At 49.2% G+C, this 19,435-nt stretch overlaps 1 protein-coding gene across 1 annotated transcript in view; it reads left to right on the forward strand.

The window, feature by feature from the left end:
• PDLIM1 (PDZ and LIM domain 1) overlaps positions 1–19,435 on the forward strand; it is a 36,499-nt gene that overhangs the window by 12,928 nt on the left and 4,136 nt on the right. The window contains exons 2-5 of the mRNA XM_070432665.1: positions 1,602–1,753; positions 4,422–4,506; positions 8,991–9,190; positions 19,093–19,244. Of these exons, the coding sequence (XP_070288766.1) occupies positions 1,602–1,753; positions 4,422–4,506; positions 8,991–9,190; positions 19,093–19,244 (589 nt within the window). The remainder of the gene's footprint in view (positions 1–1,601; positions 1,754–4,421; positions 4,507–8,990; positions 9,191–19,092; positions 19,245–19,435) is intronic.

A 19,435-nucleotide genomic window follows, 5' to 3' on the forward strand; every position in this document is an offset into this window, starting at 1 on the left:
TTTTTAGAAAGAGAGGAAGGGAGAGGGAGAACAAAACATGCATCGGCTGCCTCCTGCACACCCCCTACCGGGGATCAAGCCCCAAACCCGGGCATGTGCCCTTGACGGGGAATCAAACTGGCAATCTTTTGGTGTACAGGACAACATCCAACCAACTGAGCCACACTGACCAGGGCTTAAGGAAAGTCTTTTATGTCAAAGTCAAGGAATGACACTGGCCTGGTAGTAATAATTTTAGTATAGAACCTAATAACAAAAAATTACGCTGAGGTTAGTACTATGTCACACTGAGTTTGTATTTCATTCGTGACACTACAGCATCTGTATTTACTTGAAAAATGGTTGGACATCTGTGTGTGAGGCATATTTTTTCAGTTCACATGTACTAGTCAGTAGGCAGATGGATTTTGATGACCCGTTGCAGTAATTGATTCGATCCCCCAAGCATTGGGGGCCCAATAACTTGGAACCATTGGCTTAGAAGCATTGTCCTGCAGTAAAGCAGCCCCCTATAGGGGATGACCCTAAGCATAGCCAACTTCTTGGGTGGGAGGAAATGAACCAGTGTAAATACTAAACCCACTCTACAGATTTAAAAATATTTTTATTGCCTTTTTGTTGTTAATCCTCACCTGAGGTTATTGTTTCATTGATTTTTAGAGAGAGTGGAAGGGAGGGGGAGAGACAGAGAGAAAATCCATGTGAGAGAGAGACATCGATTGGTTGCCTCCCGCACATGCCCTGACCCCAGCTGGGGATCGAGCCTGCAACCGAGGTATGTGCCCCAGACTGGAATCCAACCCAGGACCCTTCACTCTGCAGGCCAATGCTCTATCCACCGAGCCAAACCAGCCAGGGCTATTGCCTTTTTTAATTACAAAAGTAATTCAAGCTCATAGTAAAAACCGGAAACGTTACAGAAATGTATAACTGAACAATTTGGTGTGCAGTGTTCCAATTTGTTTCCGTGCGTAAAAACATTAATTACTAAGGCTTTTATAGACACAGATGTTACTGTACTTAATGTTCTCTAAGTGTGTGTGTTTTTAATGTAATGGGCAATTTATTTTAAGGAAGCAGCAAGGTTCAGTGGTCTGGTTTCAGGCTTTGAGTCCTAGCTCTGCAATAAACGAGTTGGATGACTAGTAGTAATACAGGGTGGGGTAAAAGTAAGTTTGTAATCATATGGAAAATAAGACAGTAATTAATAAATAACAATATAAGAATAAACTGTATGTTTCACGTACTCACAACTGTCAGCCTCCTTTTCCCCACCCTCATAGTAATATGCAAGTTGGGTGACCCCAGGTAAGTCTCAGATCTCTCTAAGCCTCACTTTTTAGGTCTCTAAAATGGGGACTGGTGTTTGTCCTTTCTCACGAGGTTGTTGTAAGGACCCCATGAGATAGTATAGAGAAAAGGACTTTGTGAACCATAATGCATTCCACAAATAGAAAGGTTTGTTACTATCGACACTTACGATTTTAGTCCCTTTCCTCTTTACATGTTTTGTTCCATATCCGTGAATACTTAACCTGGTGATAGCTTACTCAGTGGTTGCTTTGGAGACAAGTAGTAACTAGCTCTTTCCCTTTTTCCAGGTTACTCCCGGAAGCAAGGCTGCTATAGCTAATTTATGTATTGGAGATATAATTACAGCCATCGATGGGGAAAATACCAGCAATATGACGCACTTGGAAGCTCAGAACAAAATCAAGGGCTGTGTAGACAACATGACGCTCACAGTATCCAGGTAAGGCTCAGGGAAACACCCATTCTTTTTGGATCCTCTGGAAGCTGCCTGTGGCAAGGACGGCCTCTCCCATCTCAGAGTCCCTTACACCCCAGCTCAGTCCATGTATCCATAGGCAGGTCAGAAGGTTTGTGGAATTGCTCTAGCCAGTTTGGCTCAGTGGATAGAGCGTTGGCCTGTGGACTGAAGGGTCCCGGGTTTGATTCCGGTCGAGGGCATGTACCTTGGTTGCAGGCTCCTTCCCGGCCCTGGTCAGAGTTCGTGCAGGAGGCAACCAAATCCTTGGGTGAGGATTAAAAAATAATAATTACAAAGGTCTGTGGAATTGGAATTTCAGTTGCTTACTTCCCCTCTAATTGTCATAGTGCTTCTTATATTGTGGGCGTCTTTCTGCATTTTTTTGTTGTTGTTGTTAATCCTCACCTGAGGATGTTATTCCATTGATTTTTAGGGAGAACGTAAGAGAGAGGGAAAGACAGAGAGAAACATGGATGTGAGAGGAACATATCGATTGGTTGCCTCCTGCATGAGCCCAGACCAGGGCCTGTGCTGGGGAGGAGCCTGCAACCAAGGTACGTGCCCTCGACTGGAATCAAACCTGGGACCCTTTGGTCCATAGGCCGATGCTCTATCCACTGGGCCAAACCAGCTAGGGCTCTGCATTTTTACTTGATCCAGTACCGCTTTGAGGAACTAAGATCGTTAACTATTGCCAAGTATAATGAAATGAAAACTTCATGGAAACCATTGAGAATCTGCTCAGGATGTGGCTCCTGCCACACCAGGCCGAGCAGTGGGTACTACACCGGGAGATTACAGTGACAGGGAAAGATAGCAACCCGCCAGGCAGAGTGCTGAGTGTGTGTTCAGGGACACAGCAAGACAGGAGAGCTGACTGTTCTCAGAGGCTGGTGAGTGGAGAGTGCGCACTGGGAGTGGTGATTGGGGTAGAATTCCCGTTCTTTTGTTGAGTCTTGGAAGGAAAAAGCATGATTTCAGAAGCGATTTGATTCAACCTTGATGGCTCCATATTTCCTGTTGGATCAAGTTCCCATTCTTCATTCTGATTTGTTATGTTAACCTGCTCTTTAATGTCTCATTAACCTTGGCTCTTCATCACGAACCCTTTGCTCAGGCTCTCATCTGTGAAAAGGTTTTTGGCTTTCTTCTACCTGCACCACAAGACTGGTGGGAGGACCAAGTGCAGGGCAGGATAGCTAAAATTCTGTACACGTCAGTGCCCTATCCTCATGGGAGGTACACATTTTATGACTTCACCCTTCAAAAGTTCATTTACCCCCTCATTCTCTTTTCCATTTCTCCCTCAGTCCAAATCTTCTCCTTCAAGCCTTAGTTTGACATTCACTCACTTATTTATTAACTAGGGGCCCAGTGCACGAATTTGTGCCCCTTGAAAGGAACTGTGGGCTGCGAGGCTGCAGTGGACACAGGGGTGGGTCTTGGCCCATCCTCCGTGCCCCTGCCCGGCCCCTCCCGCTGCTGCTGCTGCTCCCATGCGCGGATGGTGCCAGCCTTGCTTGCACCCACTGATGGTGCGGAGCGATTGGGGCTGGTGCCAGCAGTGGATGTGAGTGGGGCTGGCGCTGTCACTGGGTGCGAGCAGTGGCTGCTGCCCTGATTGCCCCTCAGGAGCAGGGGGAAGTGGAGAAGCCCTGAGGGACGATCGGGGCTGGCAGCCTCTGCTTGCACCTGCTGACAGCGCCGAGTGATCAGGGCTGGTGCGAGCAGGACCGGCGCCGGCGCCAGCAGCAGGTGCGAGTGCCTGGCAGGACAGTAGTGCACAGGAGCAAAGAATTTTCAGTAACCACCAGAGGCTTGTCCCGATAACAGTGACCGGCACCCCGCCTTGGTCTGGTGCTCCCCCCCCCCACCTGCTCCACCATTCTGCTGCGTCTGATGCCCACCATGGTGGTCAGCACATGTTATAGCAACCAGTTCAGTTCTGCCGATTGGACTATTTGCATATTAGGGTTTTATATATATATAGATAGTTTAATTGATTTTTGACCCATTTACCAACCAATTGAAACAGATTTTACTTCTCTGCTTGAGTAAAATAATTGTACTGTGCTAGGCACTCTGACAGTACAAAGATAAGTAAAATATTCTCTCCCCATAAGAGAGAAAAAAACCTACCCTAATGAAAAATGAGACCAGACTGAGATTGCAATTGGTACAAAGAAATCCTTTGCAAACTCAATAAAGGAGGCATTGCTTTTATTGGGTCCAGACAAGCTTCAGGAATAAGTTGGTTAGCAGGTTGGATCGAGAACACTGTGAGAGAGAAAGGAGATGCTCGTTCTGTTCTGAGCAGAGGTGGGCAGCATGAGGCATGCTCAGGAGCAAGGAGGAGGTCAGTGTGGCTGAGGGACAGTGAGACAGAGGGTAGTGAGGGAGGTCGAGGCTCTCGAAGTCCCAGCAGCTGGAAAGCCCCTCAGGGCTGAGTGTGGGCAGCTATCAGACACGATGTAATCTGACTTGGTGCTTTTGAAAGATCACCCTGGTGGCTAAGTGGAGGGGAAGGCGGGTGGCGGGTGCTGGTTCAGAGCCTAGGAGTCAGGCAGGAGGGCGCATTTTCCCATTCTGCTTTTGGTGTGTATTATTTATTTAGCGTGCATGAAAGAACAGCTTTGTCCATCTCTTGCAGATCTGAACATAAAGTCTGGTCTCCTCTCGTGACAGAGGAAGGGAAACGTCATCCGTACAAGATGAACTTAGCCTCTGAACCGCAAGTAAGTACTTGTCCTCCACTGCCACTCCTCGCACGACCCAGCAAGACGACGCCCGTGCTTTCCTGCCTGGGAGGCCCGGAGATCAGACGGCAGGGAGAGCCCTCCACTGTCCGTGCTGGGTCCTGGCTCCGGTTCAGCTCTTCCCGTAAGGGAACTGCAGGAGGAAAGGGCTGGAAAACCCCAAGGCTGTGACACTGGCCTGGGCTGGAAGCTGGGGGTAGGAAGGCGTTACGGGAAGCGGGTGGAAGCCTTCCTGTGCAGAATGGGGTGGCGGGACCGTGTAAAAGCAAGGAGCTGACTCAACTCACTATGGATGTCAGAGACAAATGAATTATGCCGGGGGTGAAAGTAAGTTTGAGTCTCAAGGCCTGGACGCTAGAGGAGCTAAGGGGAAGGTCTGTAGTAAGCTCTGCTTCTCTCCTGGTTTCCCACTAATTCCCATGATCCTTAGGGTGCAGGTCTCTCTTTTTGTTACAGTGAGACTTGTAGTGAGACCTTAAAATTACTAAAATGAAGTGGTAACTCACAGTGAAAATTGTGGTAGGGAGTTAACGCACAGTGTGAATTTCCTGGGAAAGTAGACTGTCCCACCCAGCTGGCGTGGCTCAGTGGTTGAGCATCGACCTATGAACCAGGAGGCCACGGTTGGATTCCTGGTCAGGGCACATGCCTGGGTTGCGGGCTCGATCCCCAGTGTGGGGCTTGCAGGAAGCGGCTGATCAATGATTCTATTCTCTCTCATCGCTGATGTTTCTCTCTTTCCCTCTCCCTTCCTTTAATCAATAAAAACATATTTAAAAAAAGAAAGTAGACTGTCCTAGGATCCCATATTTATAAATAATTCTCAGTATTTAGAGTATAGGTGATTTATTACTTTCTTAATTACATCTTCTAAATAAGCTACAGTGAATGGGCATTCCTTTTTAAATAAGGGAAAAAACTTAAAGAAGAAAGTTTAGGACAGTAAAATTCCATATACTCAACATATGTTTTTCACAAATATGTATCTATTGGATAAATAATGAATTATTAATGATAAGATCATAAGTAAATTGACAACTGCTTTTAAAAACTTCTTTTAGACTTGTTTGTGATTGTTATCGATTTAATCCCAATTGAAGATTTGAACTTTAATTTTTTTTTTTAATTTGGGGTGCTAATTTTTATGGTGAATTGAGATATAATAAAAAAAGATAATGAAGCCCTAACCGGTTTGGCTCAGTGGATAGAGCTTCGGCCTGCGGACTGAAAGGTCCCAGGTTCGATTCTGATTAAGGGCATGTACCTTGGTTGCAGGCACATCCCCAGTGGGAGGTGTGCAGGAGGCAGCTGATCGATGTTTCTCTCTCATCGATGTTTCTAACTCTCTCTCTCCCTTCCTCTCTGTAAAAAATCAATAAAATATATATATTTAAAAAAAATAAAAAGTAAAGAAAAGAAACACTATTTGATTACAATAATCCCTTAAAAAAAAAAAAGATAATGTAGCTAGCTAGCTTTCATACATGAACCAGGAACTTGGATGAAATTGAACTCCCTGGGTGCATTAGCATGGGTAAATGGAGTAGTTGCATGTAAGCAATATTGTCTCAAAAGGCTTCCATTTAAAATGTCAGAAATCTAATCACAAAACTTCCCCTATTAATATGATAAAAATCATACTTACCAGTCCTCTAAGAGTCACAGTAAGGATCACTTTGCATCTGGGATTTCTAAACGGACAGGAACCTGCTGCTCTGGGCAGCTCCTGTGAGGGCAGCTCATGGCATGGGCTCCGTCTGCGAACTGGCAGTTGTGCAAACTAATTGAAAACACGCCACAGTTCATTCCAGCCGCCCAGGGAGTTCCAGCCACTTCATTAAACTCACTGTAAATGCTACGCTTTAATGTGTTAAATCTCATACATTTTATAAGGCAGAAGGAATGATTTTGTTTTAATTTGGTCTAAAATCCTAGTTTTCACTTAAAGTAATACTTAAATTTCAGTTGTATTTTGGTATGTATGATACTTGAATTTGCATTTTAAACATATAATCTGGTTACCTGTATTCATTTTTAAAATATTTATTTATTTATTTGAGAGAGAGGGAGAGAGAGACATCAGCTTGTTGTTCCACCTACCCATGCATTCATTGGTTGCCTCTTGTAACCTGACCGGGGATGATCCCGCAGCCTTGGGGTATCCGGACGACACGCTAACCAACTGAGCTACCCAGTCAGGGTTGTATTAAATATTTTGAAGGTAGTTCTCATCAGATTAAAAAAATTTTTCAAATACTTTAACTTCTAACTTGAGTATATTTTCCTTCTGATTCTAGTAATTTTTTGTTCATATGAAAAATTTGCCACTTTTCATTTTTTTCATTCTCTACTTCCATTCGTTCTAAAATAGAGGAGTGAGTAGGAGCAGAGTTCACCTATAGTTAAAAGATCTGTTAGTTCATATAAAGCCAGCCAACACCCCAGCTTATCTGAGGTCAGAGCAGTTACACACCTACTTTATATTTCCTCATTATTGAGTTTCCTAGGCAACAGATAAATACAAAGCCCAAACAATTACATCATCCCTTCCAAAAGGCAGGCCCTGAATTAACCGCCTGACTTCTGCAAAGACCAGTATTCACATGGGGTTACAGATACTCCTTTTATATACAAAACAGATATATTCTTGGAAGAGTCACTCTAAAGGAAAAACCAGTTTCCAACCTGCATTTTCTACCGACTTCCATTCGAATGGGAGATGTATTTCTGTTGGGGTTTGGGGTGGGGGGGGGACACTGGTTGCATGTCTCCGTGTGCCAGGCCCTGTGCTTGGCACACTAAGATTTCACACCAAGTCCTTGCGAAAGTGGCTTTATTACTTCATTTTAAAGATGAGAAATGAGCTGAGAAAGAGGTATAACTTGCCCAAAGCTGAACAGGAAGCAACAGGGAAAAACTGAGCTGAGACAGAAAAATAAGGGCTCTTCCCTGGTGCTCAGCATCCTGGGTTGCTCCTCGGGTTGCTGTGGAGATGCTGAGAGGAGGGAGGAGTTGCCCTCCTGGCTACAGCTGTGGTCTCCCCGCAGCGCTGGAGTGCAGCCCCCGTCATGGGCCCAGGTCCCAGGCCTCCCAGGCCTCCCGCCTGCTCGTCTGCTGCCGTTAATGACTACATATTATTTCTTGGATGAGTGGTGCCGTACAATTTACTTAACCATTCTTTGATTAGTGCTAACGTTATTTTTTCAACTAATTATACTTACTTCCCCTTTTGTGAACCATCTGTGTGCAGTTAACTTCGGTTCAATGGGGACAAAGCGAACTCAACGTCATTTATACGGTTAAAACCTCACTGATTCTGACCTGTCGGATAGTGTTGTCTTCTATTTTAAATCAGTGCCCAGGAGATGAAGCTGCTACTTTTCGCCATAACGTTTTCTAAGAAAACGTGAAAGACTTAAAGGTTTAGCAAAAAAAAAGAGAGAAAAAAGGAAGAGCAATAAAGGACAGAAACTCTTTGGGGGTGGGGGGGAGGGCAGCTGCTCCAGGCCTGGGTGTTAAGAAGGAGACCAGGGGGTTCAGGAAGATTTCTGGGGAATCCGGAAAACAGGACCCAGCTGACTTTAGTAGGTTGCACAGTAGAGCGTTCTGTGCCTGGGAGGCAGGGAGACCCAGATCTGGGTAGAAAGCATCTTGCTCACTGAGTCATCAGAAAAGCCGGGATTTTTTAAAAAAAGACATGTTAGTTTTCAAATGTTTGGCTGTTTGTACCGAAGCTCTGAGGCGTAGCTGTAGTAATTACCCATAACTCCTGACAAGCCAGCGTCATGGTGGAGGGCGCTTTCTCAAATGACGGAAGGAGGGGAACGGGCCCAGAAGGAACCAAAGTCTGTTCCTGCAGCTCCCCTGGGCACCGCCCTGGCGACAGGTAGCCCCCAGCCTTGATCTGATCGGCCCTGTCCTTCTCCCACGAGAAACCACGGATTCTGGGGTTTCTCCGGCCCCCTTCTGCGGGAGCGCCCCGGCCATCTCTGCCCCATGTCACCACAGCCCTCTTACCTTGTTTGTCTAACCCTCTCTGTTCTGGGATCTTTATCTCCACCTTTTAGCACCTCTTGCTTTGCACTGGCCTAGAAGTGACTGCCTGTTCTTGTCCTCCTGGTACCTGAGTCCCCCCGGAATGTGCCCTGGAAGGGTGTTTCAGCTTCAGGGCACCCGGGGTGTCCTGCCCAGGGCTCCCCATCAGGAGGTGAGCTTCACTGGCCTCAGGGGAGAGCCAGACGGCGGACCTGGCATGTGAACCTGTCCGCGTGCCCAGCTTGTGAGAATCCTGGCTGTTGCCCATGGCTAGTGGGTACATTGGGGCCCCTCAGCTGAAGTTTGGCGTTGAGCCAGGGCCTTTGGCGCTCATGGAACACCTGTCTCCCTCCCTCGGCCGGCACTGTCCATTGAGAGGGTATGTAGGATGCCCCCGCCTTGATTTCTCCTCTGATCTCCGCCTGCAGGAGGTCCTGCACATAGGAAGTGCCCACAACCGGAGCGCCATGCCCTTCACCGCCTCGCCTGCCTCCGGCTCTGCCCCCAGGGTCATCAAAAACCAGTACAACAACCCCTCCGGCCTCTACTCCTCTGAAAACATCTCCAACTTCAACAGCGCCTTGGAGGCAAAGACGGCAGCAGGTGGACCAGAGACTAACGGCAGAGGGTGAGTGGGCTCCTGAATTTTCCTCTAGGCCAGGCCGGGGCTGGGCAGGCAGGTGGGGGCAGGTTGAGCCACGGGCCCGGGGAGAAAAAGGTTTACTTCAGCACAGTTCATTCTGCCTGCATTCTCCTCATCTCTGTAAAGGAGGTAATACTACCTGCCTCGTAGGGCCGTTGTAAAAATAAGAAGTAACCCGTGAAATGCCAGGTATTGTGTCTGGCGCAGAGTAATCCCTTATTCTCTGAGATCTACGTTATTGTCTTGATATCTCTGGCCACACTCCCTCCTTGGCAACTCCGCTGCTTCCTGAGAAATTCTTCAGTATTTACAGTGGGGCTTTCTGCTGTATTCACCATCCAATCCGAGCAAGGGAGAAGTACGCCATGATGCAAGTTTTGGTTTACCTTTTGGCTGAGTGGCCAGTAGAAATAATAGAAAGACAGGAAGTCTGTGAGGATGTCAACATGTGAGGATACAAAGGTTTGCCCAGGGCCGGGGTGGGCTGCAGGTGTGCAGCGTGGAGCGGTCCCAGGAAGCATCTTGCTCAGGACGGGGGAGGTGTGTCCCTTCCTGTCACTGACCATTGGGCCACAGCTGCCTCTCTGTCTCTGTTCAGCAGAGGGCGCCCAGGGTCTGCTCCATCCCAAACGCTTTGAGGATGAACCCAAACACTGGGAACACCACAGATCGTGGCAAAGAGTGGGTTTGAGGATGGAGAGTGAGAGACGGGACCAGTTTTCTGTGGGTGAAAGGGCGATGGACTCCGTCACCAGTTGCCATGTCAGATACCCAAAGGTGGCAGAGGCGATAAGGACACGCGGGCAGAGCTGTGAGTGCCGACGGGAGCAGAGCAGCCCGAGGCGGCTGGCCCGTGCACACCCCATCCAGAGGGGAACCACTCCTTGGCTCCAGCCTGTCCCCACATGCTGACCTCGGAGCCTCATTTTTGCTGATTAATTGCATTGAAATGGAAGTCTAAATGCCTCTTTTTATCTGAAATTTCCAGATCTTTAATGTTGGTGACAGTCAGAGTTGTTGGAAAATATGTGTGGTCCAGACTTGTCTGATCTCTGAGGATCGAGTGGAATCCGCAGTTCTTGTGTTAGCTCTGAACCCGTCTCGTTGTTCAGTGTCTCCCCAATTCACCTTTAATAAGAACCTGCCCAGCTCTGAGGGTGATTACATCGCAAGTCCGTTGCTTCAAATGCCGGGTAGGAGACGTTAAGGCACAAGAGGTTCCAAGCGACTTCAGTGTTTGGAAAGGGCTGTGTGAGGCCTCTTGAGGGCTCCTTGGCCGTATCACCGTGTAGTTCCCCTTTCTCTGAAGAAGAGCCAGATGCTGTTGGGCAACCGCTGCACGCAGGCCTCCCGTGCCCGGCACCGAGGGCACCGCGAGTTCCTTTCCAGTTTCTTAGTGTCCAGCAGGGGGGCTTGGCTATGTGACTTTGGCTTCACCAGCTGTCCCTGCAGTCATTGCAGTAACCAAGGCAAAATGGCTACTGATGCTTCTTCCCCAGATTCTGATTCCTGCAGGGCCTGCTGGCTTGGGATGATGATGTCCTTCGGGGTGATGGGGGGAGCTTTTGGGGTACCCGAGACAGAGAGCATGCTGGGCCGCCCGGGCTTTCCACGGGCACACACTGAAGGGCGGCTTTCTCTCCAGCAGCTCGGGGGGAGCTGAGTGGTGGAAACACCCTGGCCATGATTGCTCTTCTTTGCTGCCTTGGTGCTGGGGGAGGCTGAGAACGTGACCTTCCGTCACTGCCCCCGAGTGGAATGTTCCCTGCTCTGGAGTCAATAACCCAGGAAATGACACATCCTAATTGAAAGAGCTGCTATGCACGGGGAGGAATATGTGCCTGGGAGGTATTTTTAGTATGGCTCTGGCCGTTACTCCTTCATTAATGTCTCCTTTCTTCCTCTCTCATGCTCCCCGCCTGCTCCCTCCCTCAGTCTGAAACAGTTAGGTCTGAGACTGTTCGGACACTGTGCAAGCCTTCCTTCCAGCCCCTGTCCCCTCCGGTCGAAGACTTGTTGGCTGCAGCAGCCTCTGAGCCTTTATCCAAAGTCACCTTTCAGATTTCCTCGCCAGAGGGGTCCAGGTCCCACTCCGTCCCAGACCCTGAGGATGAATCCAGAAACGAACACCAGGAGCTCACGGCCCAGAAACCCCCCGGACAGGCTGTGCTGCCTGCCTGTGGGGTCTCTGCTTACCGGCCTGTTGCTAGAGTGGCCCCTGTGCACCCCCAGCCAAGGAAGGCGCCCCTTGCTTTTCTCCCCAAGGCTAGCCACCCCGCCACCCCCAACTCCGCCATTTAGTCTGTGAAATCCTGAGGTTCCAGAATTACTGCTTCATACTTGGCATCTGAGGTCATCCCTGACCCCTTGAGGCTGACTCTGAGTTTCTTTGTCCCGTGCACTTCAAAGCGGCCGTGTGTGTGTGTGTGTGTGTGTGTGTATGTGTGTGTGTGTGTGTGTGTGTGTCTGACTTGTAGGATGTCCCAGGGCCATGTCCCCATCAGACAAGAACACAGACGGCATTGTCATTTCCCAGTTTAACTGGGAAGGCAGGCGCGGGGGACCCGCCAGTCCTCCCAGCACACGCGCAGCTGCGTGGGAGGGCCGCTGGATCTGTTCAGTTTAACAGTTATTTAGTGAGCGCCTCCTGTGTACCTGTGGGCGCAGGAAATACTGCTCTGTCCGGCATTCAACTTTCACCTGCCGTCTGACCTCTTTGAACTGAGTTTAGGGGCTCTCGGGTCATTCTGTGATGATTCGGGGCCTAGATTTCATTATCTATGTCAGGGCTGGGGAACGTCCGGCCCGAGAAATCATTTGGTCTGGCCCTGCCAAGGCATGAGGGGTGAGTATCTACACTAATAAAAGAGAAACATGGTAATTGGCGTACGACCGCTACCCTTTTCATTGGCTAATCAGTGAGTATATGCAAATTAACTATCAGCCAAGATGGCGGCCGGCAGCCAGGCAGCTGGAAGCGAACATGAGGCTTGCTTGCTCCAGTGACTACGGACTCCAACGTTCCCCACCTCACTTTCCGGCCTCTCAGTTGCAACTCTAAGCAACTATATACTATGTTGCAAATAAGAAGCTAAACAAAAGCCCAGAAACTGGCTTTCAGTCAGCCTGACTTTAGCAACATTGTATCGATGTTTTCAGCTGCGAGGCCTCAGAGCTAAAGCTGGCCCAGAATAAAAAAAAAAAAAAAGAAAACAAGGAGTGGTTGGAAGCTTCAGTCACTCGCTTCGGGAAAACAGCCCTCAGCCCCTCACCCAGACTGGCCAGGCACCCCAGTGGGGACCCCCACCCTGATCCAGGACACCCTTCAGGGCAAACCAGCCGGATCCCACCCGTGCACCAGGTCTCTATCCTATATAGTAAAAGGGTAATATGCCTCCCGGCACCGGGATCAGCGGATCAGGGAGGCTCCCGGCACTGGGATCAGCATGACGGGGCAGCGCCCAAAACCCCTGATCGCCCTTCGGCTCTGTGTGTGACAGGGGGCGGGGCCACAACCTCCCTATCTGCCCTGCTCTGTGCCCGGTAGGGGGGAGCTCCCCAATCCCCTGATTGGCCCTGCTCTGTGTGTGACAGGGTAGAGCCATAACCTCTCCATCCGCCCTGCCTCCAGTGTGACAGTGGCGGCGCCCCAACCCCCTGATCGGCCCTGCTCTGTGGGTGATAGAGGGTGGCGCCCCAACCCCCCTCCACGGGCCTTGCTCTGTGTGTGACAGGGTAGAGCCATAACCTCCCCATTGGCCCTGCCCTGAATGTGACAGGGTGCAGCGCCCCAACCCCCTGATCCGCCCTGCTCTGTGTGTGACAGGGGGCGGTGCCCCAACTCCCCTATCGGCCCTACTCTGTGAGTGACAGCGGGGAGCTCCTCAACCCCCTGATCAGCCCTGCTCTGTGCGTGACAGGGGGTGGCGCCGCAACCTCCCCATCGACCCTGCCTTGAGTGTGACAGGGGGCGGTGCCCCAACCCCCAATCGGCCCTACCCTGAGCGTGACTGAGGGTGGCATTGCAACCTCCCGATCCGCCCTGCTCTGTGCATGATGGGGCAGTGCCACAACTCCCCAATTGGCCCTGCTCTGAGCCTGCCCTCTGCCACCCGGGAGCAGGCCTAAGCCAGCAGGTCGTTATCTCCCAAGGGGTCCCAGACTTTGAGAGGGCACAGGCCGGGCTGGGAGACACCCCCCCCCCCCCCCCCCCCGCCCCGAGTGCACAAATTTTTGTGCACCGGGCCTCTAGTATGAAATGTTTGACCAAATATAGCAGGCCAATTTTTAAGTCGGTAATTTTGTATGGCTCGAGAATAATGTTATAAATATCCAAATGGCCCTTGGCAGAAAAAAGGTTCCCCACCCTTGATCTATGTGATGGTGCTGGATACTTGCCTAAAGGTACAGGCTGTGTAGATAGCGGGGCCTGGCCTCCAGTTCTAGCTCTGCCTCTTACTAGCGGTGTGGTCGCGGGCAAACCAGAAAGCTTCCCTGAGACTTCGTCCTCTTCCCATGGAGTGCGGGTCATACTGACTATCCCCCGGTTACTGAGAGAACGAAGTGCAATGCGTGAGGAGCGCTCACGTTGGTGCCTGGCCCCTGGCAGGTGCTCAGTTACTACTGATTTATTTCACTGCCCGTGAGGAACTCCACGCCTTCACTCTGGAGCACAGGGGCTTCCCCCAGAAGAGCAGAAGCAAGTAGATGGGTGTCATGGAGAAGTCACGTTTTGCTGTGACTTACGATAAGCTTCTTTCTCTCCCAGCACCGCAGCTTAAGTTCAGCCAGCCAGTGCGTCTAGTCACCGTCCTGTGTATCGGTGGCCCCTTCATGAAGTAATCGGTTGGTTGGGTTCCCATAACCAACACGACGGTCTCAAGATACTACTAGTTCCAAATTGTGTTTTCAGGCAACCCTGCCATATACTCACCAGGCGGATTTCTAAGCAGGTGCAGAGGAAGTAATGAGATGCATTGTTCTATTCAGCTGATAGGAGGGATTATGTTAGGCCTGACTCACTCGGAGTGCGTCAGGAGGCGTGCGTCAGGAGGCGGCTGTTGGCCCCTCCAGCTAAACTGCCCGCAGCCACAGAGACTGGCTTGAGTCTGGGTGTTCCCGCCCCTTCTCCCGGGCCCATAATTACTCCTCTGGTTTCTTATTACAGGCCCAGCATCTAGGCCTTTGAAGACTAAAACTTAGGGCAGTGATGGTGAACCTATGACACTCATTTTTTTGGTTGATTTTTCTCGGTTAAATGGCATTTAAATATATAAAATAACTATCAAAAACATAAGTCTTTGTTTTACTATGGTTGCAAATATCAAAAAATTTCTATGTGTGACACAGCACCAGAGTTAAGTTAGGGTTTTTCAAAATGCTGACACGCCGAGCTCAAAAGGTTCGCCATCACTGCCTTAGGGAGCATTCTGACCCGGCTCCCCTTCTAAACACGAACTGCACTTTTTGTGAACATTGGGTGACCAGGGTATCCCAGACATGAGGATTTATCCGAGTCAGTGTACCTTCTTTACCCGAACCTGCATGAAAATCAGGCACTAACATTTCCAATTAGCACTTTGGGGCATAGTTAGTATTATCTGCACAGCATTTGGGGAAAGGATTCTTAAAATGAATTAAACTTTTTATTATTTTGGCGTAATTCACTTGCAGTTACAGGAGATAATAGCAAGGATCCCTGCACCCTTTACCCAGCTTCCCTCCATGGTAACGTCTTGAAAACTATAGCACAACAAAACTAGAATACGGACATGAATACGGTCAAGACAGAACATGTCCGCCACCTCAAGGATTCCTCAGGCTGCTCGTTCATAGCCACACCTTCCCTCCTATCCCTGCACCCTCCCAACCACCCCGCCTTGGCAACTCACTAATCTGCTCTCCATTTCTACCGTTTTGTTAGCTCGAGAATGTTATACTGATGGAATCATATAGTATGTAACTTTCAGGAATTGGCTTTTTATTACTCAGCATAATTCACTGGAGACTTATTTCATTTCTTGAGATTTTAAAAAATAATTTAAATATATATATTTTTATTGATTTTAGAGAGAAAGGGAGAGGGAGAGAGAGAGAGATACATCAATGATGAGAGAAAGTCATTGATTGATTGGCTGCCTCCTGCACACCCCCTACTAGGTATCGAGCCCACAACCCAGACATGTGCCCTTGACTGGAATAGAATTTGGGACCCTTCAGTCCGAAGGCTGACGCTTTATCTACTGAGCCCAACCAGCTAGGGCTCTTGAGATTTTTGTAATGTATCATTGGTTCCTTTTTTTCTGTTCTGAGGATTTATCTTTTTTTATTGTTTGGTTAAAAACACATAACGTAACATACATCATCTAAACCATTTAAAAAACATGTTTTTATTAGAGAGGAAGGGAGAGGGAGGTAAACATTGATCAGCTGCCTCCTGCATGCCCCCTACTGGGGATTGAGCCTGAAACTCCAGGCACTGTGCCTTGACTGGGAATCGAACTGGGGATCTCTTGGTTCATGGGTCAGTGTTCAACCAGTGAGCAAACACGGGCTGGGCAGTATGGATATTTTATTGGACATTTTAATAACATTAACTTTCCCTATCCATGAACATGGATGTCTTTCCATTTACTTGTATTTTCGCAGTGCGGATCCAGCTCCCAGAGCCAGGCTGTTCCCTGTCCTCCTTGACATTCTGACCTTCACCCCAGCCGCTCCTGTGGCTGGAGCAGGCTGTGTGTCATGCAAGGCTGTACGCTAGGCCTCTGAAATCTTCCTCTGGAAGCCAGCTCAAGGGAGTTTCTTCTTACATTCTAAATACCACTGGCATCCTAAAATGCCTGGCGGTGTCAGCCACCTCCACAGGCTGGGAGTGGCCTGTCTGTGATGTCCCTGGGGAGACAGGCCCTACGGTCAGGGCCTAAAGGAGCAGGAGAAAATATTAAACATTTAGGTAACTAAATGCACCACGTATGAGTCAGCACCAAATATGACTCAGGAAGAAACAAGGGCTAGGAAACACAACTGTAACGTGTAGTTACTCCGAAGAAGTTGAAATTATTAAACTCGTATGTTGGTACTACAATTGGAAGGATTGGGTTTAGAAGAATGTGGTGACTCTTGGCATCCCACCCCTACAAGTTTTCTTTCCTCCTGGTGACTCAGTCATGCATATGATATTTTTGAAACCTTATCACTATGGAATTCTTCCCTTCAATGCTGTTACTATATATAAAAGTGACAGTACTTTTGCCCCCTGCATTTCTAATGTGTATTTTTGTCCTAGAAATATTTTTTAAGATATTGTGAAGTCATTTATGAATATCTCCTAGTCTGATGTCTAAGACTTAGACTTTGTGTCTTAGGATACTATTTCTGAATTAGCTGTATATCAGTGCTTCAAATAAGGTAATGGATATTGGAAGTGCTTTATAAATTGTCAAGCGGTAGGAATATATTACCATTATTTGAGAAAAACTGTAAATTGTTTTCCCTTCTTTAATCCTGGGAATGCTTTGCAGGACTGTTTGCTGGGAGAATATGTGATGACCTTGTGGTTTGGGTTCTGTCGTTTTTAGCGTTCCCTCGGCGGCTTCCAGACATAACAACATACACCCAAGGAGGGGGGAAATTCTCCCTAAGCACATTCCATGGTCTGATCTTGATTTTAAAATAGTCCTACATGTAAGAGAAAAAAGATTCACCAAAAATAATATAATGCATTTATTATAGGGCAAGCTCAGAACTCCAGACCCAAAGAAGGAGTGAGGCATAGAGCTCGAACCTCGGTGCTGATAGGTGGGCCAGAGGAAGACATGGCTCCTGGTTAAAGCTATTCTTCCAAGGTGGCCCTTGGGAGGCTCCCACAGTTCCCTGCGGTGGGAGGGACAGGCAAAGGCAGGGACCATGGCAGCCAGCAGGAGTGACCAGCTGATGAGTCTTTCTTCTTGAATCCTGACCTTGGGTGGCATCAGCAAAGCATGTGTCATTGCTTGAGGGCTTCGTCCTCTATCGTGAGATCCTGATTGTAGTCAAAGGGGTAACCTGGGGTTCCACCGGAGCAGGTGACGCCGCTTCCAGCCGGACACGAGCATCCAGTGCCCCAGGAGGCTGACGGGTAAGGGAGGGAGGGGGGCGGTAACTTGGGGAGAATGGCCCAGGAAACATATACCTCCGTTTTCTTTTTAAAATGGAATGTGAAATAACTACTCCATGGGTAGGAAATGAGTGAGTAGAACATAATCACTGTAATTCATTTGCATGTGTAACCATGGCCTCAGCCCTAAGGACAAGGTGGTTAGATTCGCTGAGAAACGGTTGGCAGCCACGGCCTGCGTCTGCCTGCATCCTTACCTGGGAGACAGCCTGGTGGGCTGGATGGCGTGTGGTTCGTTACTCACAAACTACAGCTGCTCACATACTTGCTGCGTGGATAGATGACACCACCTTCTGGTATTTGCTCCTGGCTCCCTGGGCACATTGTCCCTCTACCCTAGGAGTTGGCAGCTTCTGAAAAAGCATCTGTGGCTGAGCGGCAGGAGGTGATCTGTTTAGAGAGGAAAGCAGAGCCACGTCTTTCAGGGCCTTTCTACGTTGTAGTGAACATTTACTCTACAGGAGATGAATTTGATTAAATTTGTATTTTGTTACTAAAACTACGTATGTGGTCCTAAGTCGGATGGGAACACTTGAGCCACATCTCAACAGTCTGATTCCTGTGTTTAAAATACCAGTGTGGTCCAGAGCTGGTGTGGCGCAGTGGTTGAGTGTCGACCTATGAACCAGGAGGTCACGGTTTGATTCCCCGTCAGGGCACAGGTCTGGGTTGCGGCCTTGATCCCCAGTAAGGGGCGTGTAGGAGGTAGCCAATCGATGATTCTCTCTCATCGTTGATGTTTCTATCTCCCTCTCCCTTCCTCTCCAAATCCAATTTTTAAAAAATTATTTAAAATACCACTGTGGCCTCTGGTCGAACACAAGATGAGGGACAAGTTGCAAGGCAGGTCCGTTGTGCTGCTGTGCGGTGGTGTGGCTTGGGCATGCGGTGGAGGTGGGGGTGGGTGCTGGGAGGCCTGGGATCAGGACAGATGTCAGGTTAAGGGGACTGAGTCCCCCCCTCTTCTAACTCAGAGGCTCCTCCCTGGAACATGGGCCCTGGGGGAAGGAGCCCCCAGCCCCGCCTGTCTCATCTTGTCTGGGGAACCCAGGAAGACAGGGAAGGAGCGGGAGGCAAGGCCGGCTTGCTCAGTCCCTGGGTCTGTGCTGAGGCCTCTGCCCCCTCCTTGCAGCAGAACAGAACTTGACAGTTTACAAAGCCCTGGGGTTTTTCATCCTCAGGGCCAACCCTGTGGGCGGGGCAGGGCAGATGCTGTCGTCCTGTGTTGTGGGCGAGGAGACCAGGAGACCAGAGCCCCTTGCATGAGGAGTATGAGGGTTCAGAGAGGCAGCAGCAGGCTGCTGTCCTTAGGAGTCCGGGCACTGCGATTTCTGCTGGTGAGGGAACACGTGGCCTGTGCTCAGGGACCCGCTGGGGTTTCAGTGGTCAGGTTGCGGTTGACTTTTTCCCGTTGCTAAATTTTCTCTTGGCATAATGTTGTTTATGTAATTTAGAAAGAAGCAAAACATTCCCATTCCATGGGATTAGGCCAACATGTAATTGAGTGACTAAAACTCTTCTGAAAAATAGCTCCTGACGGCATTGAAGCAGCAGCCAGCTCTGGCTCCGGGCACCTCACAGTATCGCAGTATCGGCAGGAGGCCTTCTTCCATCAGCATGGGGCCCACCCACCCTTTGGTTCAGGAGTGTCCTCCCTTGGAAGGGGGTGCCTGGGGAGCTTTTTTTAACTTCTGACGTGTCTTAATGAATTTCCAAACATTCTTTACAGCTTAGAGCATTCTCAGTCTCCAAGCGGACTCGTCATCGACAAAGAATCCGAAGTTTACAAGATGCTTCAGGAGAAACAGGAGTTAAATGAGCCCCCGAAACAGTCCACTTCATTCCTGGTGTTGCAGGAGATCCTGGAATCGGAGGAGAAAGGTAATCAGCTCTGCGGGTGGCCAGCGGCCCAGGGCGAGGGCCAGTCATCCAGTCATTGTGCAAACAAAGGTGACTGCAGGGTGCCTCCCACCCCACCCCACTGTGGAAAGAGCACAGTGTGCTTTGCAAGGCGTGACTTTTAAGATCCTAAAAGCTGGGAGAGGAGAGGAAAAGTGAGGAGAGAGAGAGAG

Source organism: Myotis yumanensis, unplaced genomic scaffold (genome assembly GCF_028538775.1).
Source record: "Myotis yumanensis isolate MYYU_CA2020_CCGP unplaced genomic scaffold, mMyoYum1.0.hap1 SCAF_13, whole genome shotgun sequence".
Taxonomy (NCBI): Eukaryota; Metazoa; Chordata; class Mammalia; order Chiroptera; family Vespertilionidae; genus Myotis; species Myotis yumanensis.